The sequence below is a fragment of the Ornithorhynchus anatinus genome, chromosome 4 (assembly GCF_004115215.2).
Source record: "Ornithorhynchus anatinus isolate Pmale09 chromosome 4, mOrnAna1.pri.v4, whole genome shotgun sequence".
Taxonomy (NCBI): domain Eukaryota; kingdom Metazoa; phylum Chordata; class Mammalia; order Monotremata; family Ornithorhynchidae; genus Ornithorhynchus; species Ornithorhynchus anatinus.
The window spans coordinates 55,598,530-55,621,196 of record NC_041731.1 but is presented as its reverse complement, the minus strand read 5'-3'; the positions used below and the strand labels follow the sequence as shown (position 1 = coordinate 55,621,196).

Genomic DNA, 22,667 nt, shown 5'->3' with positions numbered 1-22,667 from the left:
CAAATAATAATTGCAATAATAATAATTGTCATATTGGGTAAGCGCTTACTATGTACCAGGCACTGTACTAAGCACTGGGGTAGAGACAAGGTAATTGGGTTGGATACAGTCCCTGCCCCACATAGGGCTCATAGTCGTAATCCCCATTTTATAGATGAGGCAACTGAAAGAGAGAGAATTTAAGTGACTTGCCCAAGGTCACACAACAGACAAGTGACAGAGTCAGGATTAGAACTCCTCCTCACTCACAGGCCTGTGCTTTACCCATTAGACCATATTGTCAGATGTTTAAGGCTGTGGATTTTAGAAAAGAATTGGGATTGGGAATCCATTTGGACATGGAGAAATGGCTCTCTGCCTTATTTCAAAATATAAATAATAGAGTCACAGATATGGAGAAATCATAGTACACCTGAAGTAGGGGTTTCCAGCAGTAAGAACATACTCTTCTTTTTCTTCAAAGAAATAATTAGCAGATGAAGATATTTCACTAACTCCTTTCCTCTGTACATCGAGAATACTGTCATTTCTTTTAAACATGGTAAATATGATCCAGTGATGTATTTTTACATCTGTTTTGATAACTATGATGAGGATTGTATTTATTAAGCATTTAATATGTGTTGAGCACTACACTAAGGGCTAGAGTAGATAAAAAATGATTAGAACTGACAAAGTCCCTGTCCTCCAAAGAGCTCAAGAAGTTTAAGGATTTCAGAGTATTAGACTCCTTTGCCCTAGAATTAATAATCTGTGTCTTGACTTGTTTTATTTTTGAGGTGTAAACATGCACAATTATTTATTAGTTTTGTATCAGTTTTATTGGGACCAGAGAAACTAAAGAATGAGCATTTCTCTAAATCTCGAGTATTGATTTAGCAATGCTTACGGTGCTTTCTTCCCTCCCTATTTCCCTTCCCCCTTCCCCCTCCTCCCTTTCCTCTCCTCCTCTTAGAATCACATCGGGAATTCCTACACAGGCCTGCTTCTGGATATGTGCCAGAGGAGATCTGGAAGAAAGCTGGTAAGAATTGTTTAAAAACATGAGCTTAGTGTTCTGGCAGCTGTGTGCAGTTGTTAATGCACTGATGTGAAGGATGACAAGAAAGGACTTACTGCTAGCAAAAAACCCAACAACAACAACAAAAATCTTATTTAATATTCTTAAACTAGGACTGATTGGAACATGAAATAATCTTTATTATAGCAGCATCTGCTAGTGTCATTGTAATTGAGGGGCTGTCGATATTTTCATTATAAGCCCCTATTTTCAAGGGTTATAATGATTCCAGGCTGAAACTTGGCATATAAGGTCTCAGCTTGTGTGCAGTTTATCTTTCAGGAGGAAGTTTCTGGCTCTAAAATATAAATCGCTCACTTCAGCCTTTCCCTACATCTTTACCCATAAGACTCTGCAAAAGGAAAAAAAAAAGCCCTTCAGTGCTCATCAACCCGTTTTAGGGACTTGAAAAAACATCCCAGTACATTTAGTAAAATTTAATTTTATGCACCAGTGATTAATAAAAAGGGCTAAGTATTTTTCAGGTTAAATTTTCTATGTACTCTGACTTGTTTTAAGAAGGGTTTTTTTGGTACTTTTTAAAAATGTCTCTAACTCATCTTTATGTGGTAGATTTGAAGTTCCCAAGTTGCCTGCTAACTTGCTTATCATATTCAGATTTTGTAGAATGGAAGGGAAACCCCTTTGGAGTGTGAAAAATGAATGGAAGATCCTCAAGCAAACCAAATGAAATGATCCAATACATACCAGCTTATGTCAACGAGTGTAGATAGTTTCAAAACTAATCTTGGTGTCCTGTTGAACTACAGGGATTTCAGCCATTGAGATATTTTCTACCAAGGTTGTTAGAAGTCTAGAAGGCATTATACATAGGGATGAATTATTTAAACAATGCTAGCCATGTAAATAAAGGTACCGAAGTTAAATGGGAATTTTTGTCCTTAACATCGTTCCATTTTCTTTCAATATGAATTAATGGTGTATATCAATCATTGGTATTTTTTGAGCACCTACCATGTGCAGAGCCCTGTACTAAGCACTTGGGAGAGTATACTACAGCAGAACTAGCAGACATGTTCCCTGTCCATAATGAGCTTACAGTCTAGAGGGAGTTTACAGTCTAGAGGAGTATGTCTGTGCTATGTCCAACTGGTGGTCTCTCCAATTACTGTAACATGGGCTGAGCATCATTCAGGATTGAATCAGTTGTCTGTGTGTCATTCATATTTCAGATTATTTTTAAAGGGACCCTGATTCTGATAATATTCTTTTTCAGTTATGGACCACCAGTTCCCTAAATTCCTGCCATTCTATCTGTGATGTTTTTGCTGTCAATTTGTTCTGTCCTCACACTTTTGAAAGGAAACTCCTGTAATCTCCCGTTGTATAAAAGCATTCACATCATTAGTTTTGGCAAGAATGTTGCTGCTGCCTTTCACCGACATTCGAAGACACCAAATAGATAACCTAGAGAGTAGGGGAAAGGATTGTATTTCAACCTGGGGTGAAGTGAGAATATGATTGCTCACTTCCCTTCAGAACCACAAAGGGTTAAATCTATGCTAGATATAGCAGTTTCTGTCTTTCCTACTTATGCAAATTTAAATCAAGAGCTGGATAGTGCATAAGAAAAAAAACAACATTTAACCATTGTGTAATCCAAATTCTTTCTGTGATAGTCCGTTCAAGTCTTTGTTTGGCTGCTATTAAGTGAGAGCAGGTTTTCTGAATATACCACCGTTGTTAGAAAGTCAACTTGAATAGCTACAGACAAAGAAGTCTACATTTAAGTGGTAAGAAATTGGAAGTAGATTCAAAGTCTGCACTCTGGATTTGCCACTTAATCAGAAATTTCTCGGAAATAGTCGAATCTATAAATCAGTCTCCTCCTCCCCCATACTCCTCATGCCACCTTATCTGCAATCTTGCCTATAAAACAATTTGTTTTTCTACGAGTTGTGAAGAAATGGTATGCCTCCTCTCATATAGGGTTGATCTGCTTGGGGGACTGGTGCAAAAGACACATTTTATCTGTCCAGAGAAGCAAATGGGCTATCTTTTGATGGGCCTGTAATCTAGGCCACTGTCCGGAGTCAAACTTTAATTTTGAATTGTACAGATTAAACCCTCCCTCTGGAAAATTGCCATCCTGTGTTCATGTATAGCATATTTCCAGAATGAGAAGGTTAAGGAAACTCTCCTGACACTTCTAAAAGAAAAATTACCATAAAACAACGTGTCAAGTAGAGAGTGGAGGGTAAATCTGAAATAATATCTTACTACAATTCTAGATATATTTCTATTACATTTTAAAGTTTTTAAGACTATTCATAATTATAGTTCTCATTCAAATCCAGTGATATTGAACTTATTTTTGGTCAAAATCAGAATATCATCTGATGGTCACGCAAAGCATGAAGTTATTTCTACTTGATGAAGTTTAGCAGCATTTCCTGTATTTAAAAATTTCCTTTAGGAGAGCGTTTGGAGTTTCATTACAGTGTTACACCCATAGAAGGGAAAGAAAAAGTCTTTGTAGGTAGAATATATTTTTAACTTAAATTTATAGCAAAATAAGAAAAAATGATATATCAAGATTAGCACCTTTGGGGAAAAAAAGAACTGAAAAAACTTTGTAAAATTTTATGTAAATATAGTTTGAATTTGAAATTTCAAGTACTATACTTAATTTAATAGATTACAGTTGCAAAATATTACCTCCTATATAGAAAACCCATCATACAAAGGTTTAAAGTTTGCCTTTCTATCCCACCATTTTATACATTTTTTTTTCTCCACACAAGCTCCACTTTAAAAAATACAAAAGCAAATTGAACTCAAGTTCCAAAGGTCTTTTTAAAATTTGAGGCATCGTATATGAGGATAATGAAAATGCATCTGTATGTTCTCCTCTATAAGTTTGCAGTTGGTAATACATATGCAAGCACCTTGCAAATGCCCTACCAATTCTCTCTCTGCTGATCTGTATGTGCCTGTGGGACTAGAATAGGAATGCATAATTTAAATATAAATTGCCTGATTTACATATACAATTAGCTAAGCTGCAGCTTTGATCGTAAGCAAAAATTATTGTCCTGTATAGCCACTTAGATAGAATTTTAATTCACCTTGAATATTCAAAGTAAATTGGGCTCTGACTACAGTTGGGTGGGTATAATTCCTCCCCCTTCTCTCTCTTCCCCCTCCTCACAATCATTTATGATAGGATGATAAAAGTTTATTTAATAAGGGTATAATTTTTATCTTCATATGAAGATGTATCCTGTATGTAATATTCTCATTCTTTCCAAAATTGTATTTTTAAAGGTACATTTTCAACCTGCCAAAATAAAATCCAACATATTTAATTAGAGTAAACCTTTGTGTTTGTCTTTTTAAATTCTGTTTTGAGTGCTGGAATCCTAGTGAATGATAACTTCAAAGAAATGGAAAGATGCTGCTATAATAAAACCAATGAAAAGTCTCTTGGAAGTGAATGACTAGCAGTGTGCATTCAGTAATTCCAAGAGTTGTAGACTGAGAGGTATATAAAATAAACCAGAATCACATAAACTATATGGATACTCATAGCTATTACATTTTTAATCCACAGTAAAACAATTTTTATTAGGAATCTATGTTTTTAATTAAACAGAACATTTAATTAAGGTGCTTTTTAAGTGGGTGAAACAATTAAGTGCCAACACTTGAATGAAACATGTCATAATTAGTTTTAATAGAGTGTTAATTGGTACTAGGTTTGCCAAGTTAATAATTACTGCTTATTAAATTTTCAATTAATCATTGTCATTTTGCTTTGAATAAAGATGAAAATTAGATAAACTCATTTAGGGGGAGGATATTTTCCCTTGTTAATTAGGAGAGTTAATTTTTAAAACGGAAATGACTTGTTTTAGTTGTCAATTGTGTGTTTGTACATTAGAATCTGCACTCTTATTGAATATAAAAATGAGTATGTGATGTGTTTCTTAGCATAAGATATGCCCTGTACTCTTTTATATTGATTTGGTGCAATCGTTTTTCAAAATACATAAATTGGTTAAATGGAAAAAAAAAAGGAAAAGAGAAAAAAAGACCAAAAAGCTAACATTAAATGGAGAAATCTTGTTATTATTTAGCCTACACTAAAAAACTCCAAGAAAGTAATACTCAGGGAGTGACATTAGACTTAATGGAGCTTAATTGTTTCATCATTGATTTTCTTTAAAAGATCTGCATTAACTTAATTGTTATTTATGAATTCCCTATTCATTATTTTGCATTCCAAGTGTCAGAGATTGGCTGTTGTTTAAAAAGTGCCTATGATCTTTTTTTCATTTTTTTCGTCTTTGGTTAAAAGAGAGAATGAGTGCTATTTCTTAAGATATGGGAATTCAAATTCCCTAATGAATTCCTTCAGGTCATATGCCGATTTTTCAGCTTTGTTTTATCTCAGTCCTTGGTAGAAAAGTTGTGATACTGCATGCAATATGTATGCTTACTGAAAATGTATACGGAAAGTCCATACCCTAGGGGAATTATTCCCCTTCATTTTTCTGCAGAGGCAAGTTCTATTCATTAATTTATAACACCCTCTCACCCAACCACTGCAGATATAACTAGAGCAGCCTATTGTTTAACCACCCCCAAAACTGTCTTTAGCAGAAAACGTTCTACCAATATACAGATTTGGGTTTGATTTGTTTGCAGAGGAGGCAGTCAATGAGGTAAAACGTCAAGCCATGACAGAGTTGCAGAAGGCCGTATCAGAAGCAGAACGGAAGGCCCACGACATGATCACGACCGAGAGAGCTAAGATGGAACGTACCGTTGCAGAAGCAAAGCGGCAGGCCGCAGAGGATGCGTTAGCTGTTATTAATCAGCAGGAAGACTCAAGTGAGGTAAGACTTCGAAGGAGCTTCACAATGATATCTATGAGAAATAACAATTATACCCAATTTGCTTTAAGTAAATTTGACTGAATTTGGTGTTGAAAGAGCTGGATAGGTCACTGCAACCAGGCATGAAAAAGCAACACACCTGAAGCGATCAGATTAGAGGAATTGAAAAACAAAAGTTGAAAATGGAGGTGATGTGGTAACTGATTATGGGCCCACATTCATTCTGGTATTGGTGTACCATAGAATTTTAATTTTTTTGAAAAGAGAAGAACCTTAAATGGACAGTGAGTGGAAAATGACATTTTGATGAGTTCCCCAAAGTGTCACTTATAGGTTTCAACCTAGAAGATGGGGAGGGGTGGTGGTGGGTGGATGGGAGGGAAGGAGGAGTGGTGTGTGTGTGTGTTTTGAGAGGTGTGTGTGTTTGTGTGTGTTTTGGGGGGGGGTGTGCGCCTGTGTCTGATGAAGGCAGGGAATCTATGATGCACGCTGTCACATTTGGTCTCAGGTTAGGTTCTCTAAAGGCAAAATTCAAACCTGGTGTTGAGGATTCTCTTTACTTATAATTTATTGTTTCAGATTACTTGTGAAGGAAGTGAGCTAATAACATTTGGTGGATGCAAAATAGAAGTAAGAGAGATTAGAGAGTCAACCAAATAAAATAGAGATTAGAGAGGGAAATGTAGAAATAAGTGTGTCAAACCTCAGTATTGACTTGACGATGATTGAAGCATATTCTTTAAGTATAGGACATGTGAAGTTGTATATAATGAAACACTGGCACTGCAAGAAAATTACTGATAGAGAAAAGGAACAGTAGTGTGTTTTATAGCATGTTCAAGTTGGTGCACAAAAAAACAGCTTTGATTATAAAGTCCCTTGTATTTTGCCTCCCAATAATATTTCATTTCTGTTAAATACTTCCAAGATATTTTTGTGCCCAATATTTTAATCCTTTCACAGTAAAACATTGCATCCCGCTGAACATCATTCTCCTAAACTCTCCCCCTCTCTCTCTCTCCACATCTTCAAAGCAGTATTAAAAGTCCATTTCCTCCAAGAGACCTTCCCTAACTAGGCCCTCATTTCCTTTAAACCTCTATTTTGCATCACTCTTGCATTTGGATTTGCATCCTTTATTCACCCCTCTCTCAGCCCCACAGAACTTATGCACATACCCATAATTTGTTCTTATTATGTCTGTTTCCCCTTCTAGACATAAGCTTGTTGGGGGCAGTGAACGTGTCTACCAACTAACTGCATTATACTGTACTCTCCCAAGTGCTTAGGAGAGTGATCTGCACACAATAATCACTCAAAAAATACATTTGATTGATTGATTGATTAACCTGTTTCTCTTAGAATGATGTATTAATTTAATGGGAGAAAGCTAATTGCTTAGAAGATTTTATGAGGGATCTGGAAGAGGAGTATGGTGCCAGATAGAGTATGGAGGACCCTGAACTTTGATGCTTTGTAAAATAATTATAACCATGAAGTAGTTCACTGTGTTAGCTCAACATCAACATCCGTAAGAAAGTTTGACTCAAGACTACAACTAGTGAGTTACTCTAAGCTGAACTAGAGAAATGCATGAACTGATAAATCAGGAGTTTGCTACAATACATATCTCTAATTTGAAAGGGAGAATAAGGATTTAATTGGTAACAGGCTTTCTGGAGATGAAAGACCTGTGGGATTACTAGAACCTTAGAGTTTGTGTTTAATGTATAGCAGATGAATAACTAGGAGACAAAAGGAATTGATTTTCAACATCTGAAAGTTTCTCAGGAAAAGATGAGGGGGAGTTTATTTACTCTAACTATTGACCATTTTATTGCTAAATTAAACTAGACATAAATTCAAATGTATTGACATCTTGTAGCTAAGATATACAAGGACCTAGTTTTTCTTTATTAGCATCTTTATAAGGGGAATTTTCTTGACCTGTTCAGTAGTAACTTGTGATACACAGTTGTTATTGTCATCAAACTATCTTGTTCTTGTGCATATTAAAAGTGATTAAGTATGTTAATATTATGTAGATATTATACTTCAAAGATAAATGTCTAGATGAATTGAGAACTAAGTCTGGGGGGTAAATTACCTTCCCATCCCCCTCCATTTTCCTTGTGCTACTTGCTTCCTTTCTCCTTTTGGTTCTCAACTTCATGTCAGTCCATCTGTCTCCTCTCTCCTGCTCCCTTTTGTTCATTCCTATTCTGCAATCCTTCTATTGACACCTATCCCCCATGTTCCTCTTCATGATTTTAGATCCTTTAACAGGAAAGTTACTTTTTAGGGAAAAAAAAAAGTTTATTACTAGGGTGTTCATCATACTGTGTATCTTACTATCCTGTGTCTTGATATCCTATTACCTAATTACCTCTATCTTGCTATTAGTTTGCAGGACACCAGTACCCCTTTGTCATTTGCTAAGGCCTGAGATTGAATGTGATGTGATGGAAGCATCATAGCCTAATGGAAGGATCATGGGCCTGAGAGTCAGAGGACCTCGGTTCTAATCCCAGATCCTCCACCATTTGTCTTCTGTGTGACCTTGGGCATTACTTAACTTCCCTGGGTCTCAGTTACCTCATCTGTCAAGCTGGGATTAACTCCTCCTCCCTCTGATTTAAACTGTGATTCTCATTTTTTTTAACTGTGTCCTCAAAACACTTATTTCATCCTCATTCCTTTAGGTTTCCCAATTTCGGCTCCCCCAAACAGCAATTTTTTCATTCTGTCATTCTTCTTTCACGTCCCACCTAGTGTAACTGTGTTGTGGTGAACAGCCTCTAGACTGGGAACCAGACTCCTTTACAGAACTTTAACTGTGATCTTGTGGGTTTTTTTATGGTATTTGTTAAATGCTTACTATGTATCAGGTATTGTTTTAAATGCTGAGGTAGATACAACCCAATCAGGTTGGGCATAGTCCTTGTCGCACATGAGGCTCATTAATGCCCATTTTACGGTTTAGGTAATTGAGACACAGAGAAGTGAAGTGACTTGTCCAAGGTCACACAGAAGACATGTGGCAGAGCCAGGATCAGAACCCAGGTCCTTCTGATTCCCAAGCCTGCACTCTAAACCCTAGGCCATGCTGCTCGTCTTGCCATTAGATATCGGGTATGGCTGTAAATGATGCTGGTGGAGCTGCTCAGGGAGCTGGATGTGGTTCCCATGCGGGTTCCGGGTCTTACAGCCATAGGGAAGGTGAGGTAGGAAAGGGCAAGGTAGTGGAGTTCTTTAAAGCCGACGGTGAGGAGTTTTTGTTTGATGCAGAGGTGGATCAGCAACCACTGGAGTTTTTTGAGGAGTGGGGTGACGTGTCCTGAACGCTTTTGTAGCATAATGATCCAGGCAGCAGAGTGAAATATGGACTGGAGTTGGAAGAGACTGGAGGCTGGGAGGTCAACAAGGACACTGATGCAGTAATCCAGGTGGGATAGAATGAATGATTGTATTAATGTGATAGTAGTTTGGATAGAGAGGAAAGGATGGATTTTAGTGATGTTGTGAAGGTGGGACCAATGGGATTTCGTGATGGATTGAATATGTGCTTAGAATGACAAAGAGGGGTCAAGAGTGAGGTAGGAGGGGGCAAGGCGATTGAATGCTTTAATGCCAATGGTGAGGAGTTTTTGTTTGATGTGGAGGTAGATGGGCAACCCCTGGAGTTCCTGGAGGAGAGGGAAAACGTCCTGGACATCTCCTCTTCTATTCCCCATCTGCAAGTGACACCAGTAGTATTTGCATACTGACTAGAAGCACCTTTCATTATTTGTCAGTAGACACCTGTTATAATGACTGGAGCTGAGTTTCTCGGCTGGGTCAGCATCATCATCATCATCAACGGTGTTTATTGAGTCCTTCCTATGTCCACTAAGGACAAACCCTTGTCACTCTGCCGAGCACTCCTCTTTGCCAAAAGTCCCAATGAACAAGAGACCCAGGACTCTGTCACAGAGACTATGACAAGTTTTTCATTCCTCATGGTTCATGAGAACATCACCCAGAGGGCAGAGCGACATTGGTCACTTTCTTCCCCACCCACACCACCTGCTGAGCAGGCTTGGTAGCCACCTTTGTGTTACTGTACACTTGGAATGACCATTCAAATTAGTCTCTCTCACTTCTGTAAGTATCTGGTTGTTATGGCAAGAGCACAGTTCTGCTTCTGATGATCAACCACACCTCCAGCATGGCTCATTAGAAAGAGCACGGGCTTTGGAGTCAGAGGTCATGGGTTCGAATCCTCGCTCGGCCACTTGTCAGCTGTGTGACTTTGGGCAAGTCACGTCACTTCACTTCTCGGTGCCTTAGTTACCTCATCTGTAAAATGGGGATTAAGACTGTGAGCCCCACGTGGGACAACCTGATTCCCCTGTGTCTACCCCAGCGCTTAGAACAGTGCTCGGCACATAGGAAGCACTTAACAAATGCCAACATTATTATTATTATTACCTCCATTCCAGGCGGGTGCCTAGCCAATTTCCAAATGGCACCTGCAAGTCTGTTTCTTTATTGTCTGAACTACCCTCCACTCTTTACATACAATCTATCATTACCTTAGAGACCTGACTCCCCAAGAAATGGGGACCTTCCCCTATCGGGAGCATCCCCAAATTAACTTTTTCCTTCCCCAACAGGATGGAGGGTAGATTAATACAAGGTAGAGAGCTGACGGAGTACCTTAGAGCCAATTATCAGGAGTTTATGCTTAATGAGAGTGGAATGGGCAACTATGGGGAGGTTTTTGAGGAGTGGAAAGATAAGCGTAGAATGACATTTTGGACAGATATCCGGGCAGCAGAGTGAACTACGGACTGGAGAGGAGAGAGATCGGAGGCAAGAAATGTTGATGCAGTAGTCAACCTGGTACATAACGAGAGGCTGGATTTGGAATTGGTGACAGACCGAATCTTGAGGTGGAGAGAGAGGGAAAAGCCAAGGAAAATGCCGAGGTAATGGTCTTAAGAGATGGGGAGAGAGGTGGTGATGGTGTTCGGGTTTAGGACGAAAGGTGAGGAATTTAGTTTTCAGTATAAAGATGGAGAGGACTAGTGGAAAAAACTGAAGCCAATGGAAATAAGCTGTTGCTTGATGCAGAGGGGACTGGGTATTCAGTAGAAGTTTATGAGTATTGGAAAAATGTGTGCCGAGCGACATTTTAAGAAGATGCTCTAGACAGAAGCATTTAGTGTATAATGAGAAGACCATGATCACAATAATTCTTATTAATGCCTGGGCACAAGAGCAAATCCTTGGATCATGATCTGATGTTTCTGTCACTGTTTCCATCTCATTCTGACCAAACTGCATAACTTTTGTATAAAAACCTGGGTTCGTCAGCTTCTGTCCAGATAGCTCCAGATTTTAGTCACTGAATAAAATTCACTCCTACCTATCTTTGTGTGGAATAAACATGTGAAGAGGTTTAGAGGTTTGGGTCATCTGTAGGCTGAAAACAGGCCTACTTGATAGTATAACTTCAGTACGATATTTTCTTTCTAGCAAACATTTGGTGTTTAAAATTTCCAACTCAGGACTATACTTCCTTCTCACAGGCCAGAAACAGTTGCTATTTGCAGATCTGAGATACTACATTTGCTGAAAATCGTAGTGGTAAAACCCCAGTTCATCTCTGTAACATAAACCTGGATATTTCACTACTGTCTTCCAGTGTTTCTCAACTGACTCCATGTAAAATTATCTTTCCTTTAATAATCTCTAATCATCTTGCTCTCAGATTCATCAGATTGCCCTGCGATAACATCTACATGAGGCAAAAGGGTATACTGGTCAAGGGAAAGCCTTCTTCCTCATTTTAGAGCTGGCTAAATTCTTTCATGACGGCATCTTTTTTTTTTTTTTGACGAATAGCTCCAAAATGGGTTACTATTCATGTTCTTTACCTGGGATTAGAAAAACTGAGTTCAAAGCAATATATCCTTGTGGGAAGGGAATGTGTCTACCAACTCTGTTGTATGATATTCCCCCAAGTGCTTAGTAATAATAATAATAACAATAATAATTATGGTATTTGTTAAGCACTCACTATGTGCCAATCACTATACTAAGCACTGGGGCAGATACAAACAAATGGGGTTGGATTTGTTTCTACTACGCCGTGCTGCTGCTTCTCTATACATCGAAGGCACTTAAAACCAACATGCCATTGATGATTGATACGCAGCAAACTTTTCAATGAGAGGTTGTTAACCTAATTATATGTAAGAGTCTCTGAGCGAAAGTCTTAATAAAGTCCTTCCAAAACAATGATCGCACTCAAGTTAAAAGCGTTTGTTTGGCGTTAAGCCGCTGCTCTCTGCTGAAGTGTTACTTACACAAATGGGAGCAAAGGAGCAGTGCAAGTAGGAACAGATTGATCTGCTGAGGCCCATTTGCCTGGTGCCTGACACATTTGGCTCCAGATTCCTTTGGAATAGAGTTCATGGCAAGTGTGCATCCCTGGCGGGCCCTGAACGTGTCTGCCAACTCTGCTGTATTGTACTCTCCCAAACGCTTAGTATAATGCTCTGCGCACTGTAAGGACTCAGCAAATAACACTGATGGATTGATTGAGAAAATGGAGACAGAGAAGTGAATCCCCTCCTTAAAATCCATCCCTTTCCCACTTCTCTTCTCCCACTTTTAGGCATTCACACTGGGATTTGCCAGTTCAGCAGAATGCTGCAGGCAGTGGTTTCATGATAATACCACTTCCACTGATAAGAAGAAGCAACGTGGCTCAGTGAAAAGAGCACGGGCTTAGGAGTCAGAGGTCATGGGTTCTAATCCCGGCTCCGCCACTTGTCAGCTGTGTGACTTTGGGCAAGTCACTTAACTTCTCGGTGCCTCAGTTACCTCATCGGTAAAATGGGGATGAAGACTGTGAGCCTCATGTGGGACAGCCTAATTACCTTGTATCTACCCCAGTGCTTAGAACAGTGCTCAGCACATAGTAAGCGCTTAACAAATACCAACATTATTATTAATAATAATAATGACAATAATGGTATTTTTAAACGCTTACTGTGTGCCAGGCACTGTATTAAGTATTGGGGTGGATACAAGCAAAAAGAGTTGGATACAGTCCCTGCCCCATGTAGGGCTCACAGTCTCAATTCCCATTTTACAGATGAGGTAACTGAGACACAGGTAAGTAAAGTCACTTGTCCAAGGTTACACAGCAGACAAGTGGTGGAGTCAGGATTAGAATCCAGGGCTTTCTGACCCTCAGCCCCGTGCTGTATTCACTAGGCCACGCTACTTCTCCCATAGACTCCCACGGAGTCTCCCGGAGAAATAGTGGACCATTTTTGATTCCATCAAATCTAAGGTGTATTGAAGTTCAAGGTGTGGAACACTTGGCTCACCCCAGATGCTTTTGAAGGTGAATACTGGCTGTGTTCCATTGCTTAAATCCTCTTTTCAGAGAGCAAATGTCCCCATGCTTCATGCTACAGCATTGCATTTTTCCTCAAAAGATTAAATAGCAGATCTGACACCAAGAGCACTTAGAACATGCAGTCCCAAGCACTAGTATTAATCGAACATGTTTTGAGATTGGTCTTCAATATGTTATCGTATCTTTTCTTTGGGCCACGTCTCCTAGAAGCAGCGTGGCCTAGTGGATAGAGTGTGCGCCTGGGAGTAAGACCTGGGTTCTAATCCGGTTTTTCCTCCTGTCTGCAGTGTGACCTTGGGCAAGCCACTTCAGTTCTCTGTACCTCAGTTAGCTCATCTGTAAAGTGGGGATTAAGAATGTGACCCCCATTTGGGACAGGGACTGTGTCCAGACCAATTTGCTTGTATCCACCCAAGCGCTTAGTATAGTACCTAGCCCATAGTAACCACTTAAATGCCATAATTATTATTCGGGGCCACACTCTACTTAAATCACCAGGGGAATCCGCCTATCTCCCATTCATATCAGTCCATACTTCACTCTGCTGCCTGGTTCATCTTTCTAAAGACAAGTCCACGTCTCTCCACTTCTCATGAACTTCCAATAGTTTTACCTTCATATCAGAAAAGGAACTCCTTCTATCAACTTTAAATCACTCAGTTCTGCTCCTCCTACCTGACCTCCTACTACAACCCAGCCTGCACTCTTCACTTTTCTAAAACCAGGCTATTACCAAACCTCAGTCTGATCTACGTCACAGCCAACCCCTTGGTCACATACTCCCTCTGCCCTAGAACTCCCTCCCCCTTCCGATGGACAGACCACCTTTGTCCCCACCGTCAAAGCCTTCCTAAAATCTCATCTCGTTCATTGGTCTTCCCTGACTTAAGCCCTTATTTTCCCATTTGCCCTCTCTTCTGCGTTGTCTGTGAACTTGGATCTATACTCCTCAAGCATTTGATATGTGATGTTGGGCTTCATTTGTAGGATGACTTTGGCCTTTTTCAGCCTGCCAACCCAGAGCACTTAATAGCTTGTGCAAAACATTAGGAGCAGTTATCTCGCTCCAGCAGCTTCAATTAGTAGTTCACAATCATCTGAATCGTAGTTAGTGCTGACTACAAGAGAAGGAAATACATCCTTACAAAATACCCTCATTTTTTGGAAAATGCCCTTATGATCAATTTCCTAGGCCTTATGAATGCCCTATTGAAATAGCTTAGCAGTCAAGCGAACTTCATTCTAACGGAGGAAGGAGGAGAGGGAATAAGGAGCTCATTGAGTTACAAGAGAGATTTAGATTAGTGAGTGGGAGAAACTTTCTGATGAAAAGCTCATGAGGTGCTGAAATCCGTTACCATGGGAGGTTGTGGAATCTCCGTGTCTGGTGATTTTAGAAAAGATGAGACAACTCTCCTTTGAAATGATTGAAGTTCAGTCCTCCCAGAGGTATGGGTTTGGAATTCTTGAAGGCTTTTCCAGGGATCAGGGAAACCGATGTGTTTTGCATAAGAAGCATTTTTTGGTTGGCTTACAAAGTTGGCTGGGAGGCCTATCAATTCTACCAATTCTGAGGCGAAGGGGTGGAACTGCGGTCCACTATGGAGTTGCTTCTCTCCCATTAGTTCATTCAGTAGTATTTCAGTAGTATTTATTGAGCTCAGAGCACTGTACTAAGCGCTTGGAATGTACAATTCTGCAACAGATAGAGACAATTTCTGCCCAATGACGGGCTTAGTCATGGGACACAATCTGTCATGGCCTCTCTCAGGGCAAGAGTGTAAGGCAGCACTAATGGCAACTCTTCGGCCCCTCCTGCAGCCTGGAGAAAGGTAGTTACCACCTGTGAGTCCATTGAATTATGAAATCCCTCCCCTCCCACATCCCTGAGGGCAGTAGGGGGTCCCACATGGGTCCATGGCAGTAGTGGCCAAACCAAAGCGGCTCCTCTGCCATGGCTTGCAGGGATGAACTCTGGGGAAGAGGTCTCATTCATTCATTCTACCGTATTTATTAAGCACTTAATATGTGCCGAGCACTGTAATAAGCGCTTGGAATGTACAATTTGGCAATAGATGGAGACAATCCCTGGCCAACAGTGGGCTCACAGTCTAAACGGGGGAGATGAACAGAACAAAACAATGGCACATGCTTCCCTGGCTATCCCTGCCCTCACAGTCCACATGTAACCTTGGGCAACCAGTCCTCCCTTCCTCTGCAGGGGATCAGCTCTGAAGCAGAGTTTCTGATCGCTTCTTCCCCAACACCCACCCCATGATCAGAAGTTCAACAACTTTGTAGTATAAACTATGTAGACACTAGAGCAGGAAGTGCCATAAAAATCTCTATTATGGAATCATCTTGAAGGATTTCACCTGATTATGCTTCATAGTGTGAAATGTGCCAATCCAACAATTCTTTCCAGTCCTCCAGTTCAGTGTTAAAACAGCCATGTAGGTTTATATTACTTGTTAGGAATGATAGAAAGTGCCAGAAAAAATCAGCAAGTGTTATGTAAATTTAGCCTGGTAGTAACAGCGTTTACAGAATTTACTGTTGCATTTGAAGAAAGTGTATAAAAAAAGGGCAGGGGAGGTTCTCTGGTTCACCACAGACTAATTCTCAGTTCTCATATTAGTTACTTACAATTATCTCATTAAAGATCTGAAAGGAAGATTAATCTTTGAATTCCAGCAGAGGCATGATGCATTATGTTTAGGTTGTCTGTCTAAACAACTGAAAACTTGTAGCCGGATTCTTATTCGGCCTCAGATTCACAATATGGTGTTGGGCTTCTGACCCTGACGTCTTATTCCCATTTTATATCTATAAAGACCAAGAGAAAGCTTAGTTTTGCGGGATCAGTTTGCTTCAGAAACCCAATGGGATTGTTGATTTGTCTGCTAACTTGTAAACTAAGTTGGGATGTTTGTAATGGTCTGGGTTGGAAATCGGAGGCCAGAATTTTAACAAAGATATACATAGGTGAGGGGAAAACCTACAAATCTGCAGATAAATAATCCCATTGCTTTGGATACATTTTTAGAATTTTTACAAATCTTTGCCTGTTACGACATTAGTGAAGTCTCTCAGTAGAAAATTAAAGGAATTATTCCTCCTATAGGTGCCTTACTCTAGGTCAGGCTTCTGCAGATAAGAATTAAAGTATGTTTGTAGTTGTCTTTTAATGCATACTTCATGGATAATCAGTCAATTGATTTAAATTGCTAAAAGGGTCTACCAGTCACCTCTAGGATAGCCAAAGGTAAAGGAACTATTGTAATCCTGAAGGGAATGGATATGCTATGGAGAGTTATAAATATGGAAAACATTCAAAGGTTTGCTAGTGAGAGCATTTTAAACATTAGTTAAGAGGAGCTGGCAACTGCGGATGTCTGTTAAAGATCGTGTTAATTGCCTGGTCACTACCCACTTATTTCACTGCTATATTAAAAGTAATAAAATCATTTTTCACTAAATCACTTCAATTGCTCCATCTTTGTTGTCCCTTCTATAAAACCAAAGCTGAATAAATAAGAAAAATTTATCAGCCAATGCTAGACCCAGTGATGGCCAGTGAATGGGGTCTAACTTCAGAACTGAGTCGGTGTTGAGACATAATTAACCTGAGACCATGAGCACAAAATCAAAACCAGGTGGGGCCAGACCAAAAAAATCTGAATTCCCAACAGTTTAACTACCCAAAACATCTGTTTCTGCACTTGGCACAATGCCATGTTTTTTATTTGTAAAAATTGTTCCCATCTTTGAAAACACTAAAAAAAAAAAAAAAATACTTCCAGTGCCCTCCCTCCCCCCAACCCCCATGAATTGTAATTACCTGGTTTAGTCTATATGTTTAATCAGTTTAAATTGAGAATGCTGTATGCATCTGATTTCAATCTGAAGGAGCCTTTGCATATTGGACAGTTACCACCCTTATGCCTGCCAAAATGGTCCTGTGCTGCACCCTCCCATCACCCTTAAAAAAAAAAAAAGACTGATCACCAGCATAGATCCTAAAGGAGCCACTTGACTCCGATTAAATGTTTAAATTCCTTAAAATATTGCTTTGGATTTAGGTCTCTGATCTGTAATTGGGATTTTCTGATGTAGTTTAAGAATATCACTTATTTGCTGGAATTGCTCCAGCATCCAGCTGGTATCACTCTGAAGTCTAAACCTCAAGAAAGGAGCTTCATTCTGAGTACTGAATGTCATACCATCTTTGTGAAGCTCCCTCTGTGTGTGTACATGTACTCTTGAATTCACATACATAGGAGATAAATATGCCCTTCTTGATCATTTAGTCAGTGGTATTTACAGAGCACTTCCTATTCCTTCATTCACTCAGTCGTATTTACTGAGTGCTTACTGTGTACAGAGCAAGTACTAAGCACTTGTAAAGTAAGTCAGCAACAAATACAGAAAACCCCTACCCAACAATGGGCTCGCCGTCTAGAAGGGGGGAGACAGACAACAAAACAAAAAAAAGCAAGTAAACAGGCATCAATAGCATCAATATAAATAAATAGAATTATAGCTATGTACGCATCATTAATAAAATAAATAGAATAATAAATATGTTCATATATACACAAGTGCTGTGGGGCAGGGAGGAGGGTAGAGCAGAGGGAGGGAATCGGGACAATGAGGAGGGGAGGAGGAGCAGGTGAGCTTTCAGTAGGGCTTTGAAGGGGGAAAGTATGCTAGTTTGGCAGAAGTGAGAAGGGAGGGCATTCCAGGCCAGAGGTAGGACATGGGCAGAGCACTGTTCTAAGGTCTCGGAAGAATACAATATAACATAATTGGTAGGTGTGTTCCCTGGATCGAAGATAATGCCATGGTTAGTGAGGTGTTCTCTGCCTGTGCTGACAAGATTGATGCTCGACTGACATTTCCTTTCATACTGTGCACATGGCCTAATAGGGCATGGGTCTGGGAGTCAGGAGGACCTGAGTTCTAATCGTGTGTGCTGTGGGACCTTAGGCAAGTAATTTCACTTCTCTGTGCCTCAGTTCTATCTGTAAAATGTGAATTAAGACTATGAGCCCTATGTGGGACAGGGACTGTGTCCAGTCGAATCTGCTTCTGTCCACCCCAGCACTTAGAACAGTGCCTGATACGGACTAAGTCAGCGTGGCTCAGTGGAAAGAGCACGGGCTTTGGAGTCAGAGGTCATGGGTTTGAATGCCGGCTCTGCCACTTGTCAGTTGGGTGACTGTGGGCAAGTCACTTCACTTCTCTGGGCCTCAGTTACCTCATCTGTAAAATGGGGATTAAGACTGTGAGCCCCACGTGGGACAACCCGATTCCCCTGTGTCTACCCCAGCGCTTAGAACAGTGCTCTGCACGTAGTAAGCACTTAACAAATACCAGCATTATTATTACTAAGTACAATTGAGTTGGTAGACACATTCCCTGCCCACAAGAAGTTTATGGTCTAGAGGGGGAGCTCACAGTCTAGAAATATAGCTTGCAGAGTAGAGAAGGTGCTTACTATCTAGAGAGGGAGTCTTGAGTCAGCAGTCTTGAGGTGAAGCTTACGGAGTAGGAAGGAGGAGCTTGTGGTCTAGAGAAGAGAGCTTATAGTCTAGGTGAGCAACATGTGATCCATGTGTCATTTTCAGCCACCCCGATGTAGCGCATAGATACACAGTCAAAAGGATATAAGTGCTAATATAATCACACTGGCATTTAGTACAGTGCTCCAATAAGTTACCCAAGTGCATCTTTGTCATAGCTGAGTGAGATCTGTACGTTATTTGGCACTGAAGCCTATATACACATGTGTGAATACTGTGTGGCCTGCTTTGCCTCAGAGTGACTTAGTATCAGAACTTCTCTTGGTTCTATTTCGAGGATGCTTCCACCTGGAATTTCCTGAAGGCAACAGACACAGGGAGGGATGGGAATATCTTTGTCCAGAATTTCCTCTGGGGCATGTGGCAGAGCATCAGGCAGCTTGGAGAACTACTTATATTTGGTTCTGCCCAGCACAGGTCTTCCCAAACTAAGTAGAATTTTTCAGGAAAAAGAATGTGCTTCCCTTGTAGCTCGACCTATGTTTCGATTCTGTAGGGTACCTTCTTGATGAAGATTTCACAGGACTTCATCAACAGCTAATCAATCCTAGCAGCTGGGCATCTTTTGGATTTAAAAAAAGCATGAAGCCCATTGTGATGTGGTTTTAATTTTGATAGTACTGCTGTGAGAAACATAGGAGCTCAACTTTAATACGAAGGGAAGAAGGCGTGGGGAGATTTAGTTCTTGGCTTACAGTGTTACCCAGAGTATCGGACTATCTGGTGTCCAGTCAGTCATCCGTTAGATCCATTTGTCCTAGATGGAGATATCTGTGGGATACCTGGAGTGTCCATATCATTCATGAAGAGATAGGGATTCAGCTACAAGTGAGATGAAATGGAGCGGTAGAAGCAGGGCATCGACAGGGGATTAGTGGGAATTCAGAAGAGAATGGAGTTGTAGATGACTGTTATTTGAAGACAGATCTGGAAGGACTCTAAGGGTACTGGAAATCATCAAAAGAGAAGGGTAAAATTTAGGCATATCACCATCAGCATTTGAGTACCTGCCAGGTGCAAACAGTAAAAGCAAAAACACTGGAAGGAAACAAACGTTCACAGAATTAAGTCAACTGCTAGGAACCCTGCCAGGAAAGAAGGAGAACCCCCCACTTCCCTTGGATTTGCTGCATAACATTGTGTCTTTTCTTGTTGCCATTCACATATACTTTGAATAACACATTGTTTGGGGGTTTTTTTTGTTCTTTTATGGTGCTCGTTATGTGCTTATTTTATGCCAGGCGCTGTACTGAATGCTGATATAATCACACTGGACACAGTTCCTTTCTCCCTTGGGAAACATGGCTTGTAAATGTGAAAACCATGTCACAGTGAAGCAGTTCATCCCTAGCGTGAAAGCAGTTACCTTTATCATTCTCCTCTCTATCGCCCTTATTTAGAGTTGCTGGAATTGTGGCCGGAAAGCGAGTGAAACGTGCAGCGGTTGTAACACGGCCCGGTACTGTGGCTCATTTTGCCAGCACAAAGACTGGGAGAAGCACCACCACATCTGCGGACAGACCCTCCAAGCCCAGCAGCAGGGAGAGACACCAGCAGTCAGTTCCTCTGTGACTCCCTCGAGTGGGGCCGGAAGCCCTATCGACACGCCACCAGCAGCCACTCCTCGGTCAGCCACCCCCGGGACTCCATCCACCATAGAGACGACTCCTCGTTAAAAACTGCCAGGGGGGGAAAAAAAAAACCAACAAAGAAAAACGAAAACCATTTCTCATCCTCAGATGCTCCAAGATTTTCAAAAGAGAGAGAGAAAAAACTATCGTATTTCAGTACTTCGGCAAAAGAGAATTTACTGTATCTTGAGGGAGTAGTAAAATTCAGAAGGCCAGTAACGGGTCATAATGACTTATTGTGGATAACAAAGATATCTTTTCTTTACAGAACTGAAGAGAGCAGAGAATATAACACAAAATGATAGATTTGACCTCCTCCCTGTTATTTTCCAGTAGCTGGGATTTTAAACTAGATGACCTCATTAACAGATGCTTTACCAAACAGCAAACCAAGAGATTGCTAATTGCTGTTGAAAGCAAAAATGCTAATATTAAAAAAGTCACAATGTTCTTTATAACAATAATGGAAAAAAAAAGAGAGAGGAAAAAACCCCTCAAGGGCATGAGCATTGGATACAGCAGTAGACATTTTAACAAGAAGATGAATGGCGTCCGTGGGTTACTGACTGAACTTTGAAGACCCGCTACAAAAACGCGCAGATGTGCAGCAGATTGGAAGGAGACACAGATGTTAGTTTTTTTTTTCTGTTTCTGAAAAGAAATAATAATATCCAGGTCAACAGAATGAAAAATGAAAGATGATTTGCAATGGGATATATGAATACAGCAGCAAAGAAAAAAATGCCATAACACAAAAGGCTCCTTTTTTATATACAGAAATAAGGGACACAGCCTACAATTAATTAGCATTCTGGCGGCTTTGACATCAGCCAGCTGCCCCAAATAACCCTTCAACGTTTCTTCACTTTTGCAAGGTTCCACAGAGTAAGACAATCGAGTCTATTCCAGCTCATTCATTTTATAGAGAAAAAAATACTTAAAAATATGGTGGCTTCAGCTCCAGCCCCCTTCCAAAATTTTTCCACCCCATCCCGTTTGGATTTTTAATTAAAAACTAGTAGTTCTCTTGGTGTTAAAACACTTCTGTCCTGTGAGGTTTCCCAATGGTGTTTTTCTTGTAAATGTGTTGGACAAATGTGAAGATGCATTGTAGTTTAACCATATGCCCACATTTAGTCTCTTTATTCCTAGTTGGTGAAAAAAACCTGTATCTTTCTATGCTGCTTTTATATCTGTATGTATTAGTGATATTTCTCTAGTAGTTAAAAAAAAGAAAAAAAAATTTTGGTTGTCCTCAAGAAAAGAAAAGGAAATTACGCTATCTTTCGGAGCTGCTATTTCACTCTGTTATAGGATTTTTTTTTTTCTGAAAACTAGCATGCTTCACGGAATGCTAACATATTGATGTTTTTGTAAGAGGGATGTACATAAATGTATTTTGCACTGTCACAATGATTCCCTAGGCATGTTTTTTTTTGTTTTTGTTTTTTGGGTAAACTTTTTAAATATGCTAGAGCCATTTCACCAAGTTTAGCTGTAGCATAGCGTAGTGGTGGATTTTTTTCTTTTTTTTTGCAAAATTCACTCTTAGGGACATTTTTTATAAAATAACAAGATATCCTACTTTTAAAAAAAATGGACAGTGCATGCATATCGCTGTAAGGTCATTTAAGTATTTCTGATTTTACAAAAGAATAATAATTAGAGTTCCAAATGCTGAGGTGTAGATCGACAGCTTTAACACTGCTGAATGCCAGGTTAGACAGTATTAAATACAAAAAGGGAAGTCAGCCAAAGACCGATCTGATGGACCAAAATCGGAATTTAGATAAAGCACCAGTACTACTTTCCAAATGATCAGCAGGTTAAGTGTGTTCAGCAAGATATAGTGACTCCACTAACCCTTCATTGTCCAGAGTCCAGACCAGAACTCCTTGCTAGTTTTGAAAAATGATACCCCATGCTATGGTTGTGTGCTTTATGGAGAGTCAGCAGTTAGGCAGGCTGGTAGACCACCAAAGTTAGGAAGAACATACCCCACCTCCATCCCAGGCATTTATTCAGGTCTAAAGGGAGGATGCCATTCTCTTCTGAGGTTTGTATAGTCTAGGCACTCTTCGATGGCTCGTGGATAATTTGTACAGAGGGAAT

At 40.1% G+C, this 22,667-nt stretch overlaps 1 protein-coding gene across 4 annotated transcripts in view; it reads left to right on the top strand.

The window, feature by feature from the left end:
* RUNX1T1 (RUNX1 partner transcriptional co-repressor 1) overlaps positions 1 to 22,667 on the top strand; it is a 159,041-nt gene that overhangs the window by 134,825 nt on the left and 1,549 nt on the right. For all 4 annotated transcript variants that reach the window (XM_007670675.3, XM_029063668.1, XM_007670677.3 and 1 more), the window contains 3 exons: positions 956 to 1,024; positions 5,732 to 5,922; positions 20,325 to 22,667. The exon at positions 20,325 to 22,667 is cut by the window's right edge and continues 1,549 nt beyond it. In XM_007670675.3, coding sequence (XP_007668865.1) covers positions 956 to 1,024; positions 5,732 to 5,922; positions 20,325 to 20,600 — 536 coding nt within the window. In that variant the 3' untranslated portion in view covers positions 20,601 to 22,667. The remainder of the gene's footprint in view (positions 1 to 955; positions 1,025 to 5,731; positions 5,923 to 20,324) is intronic.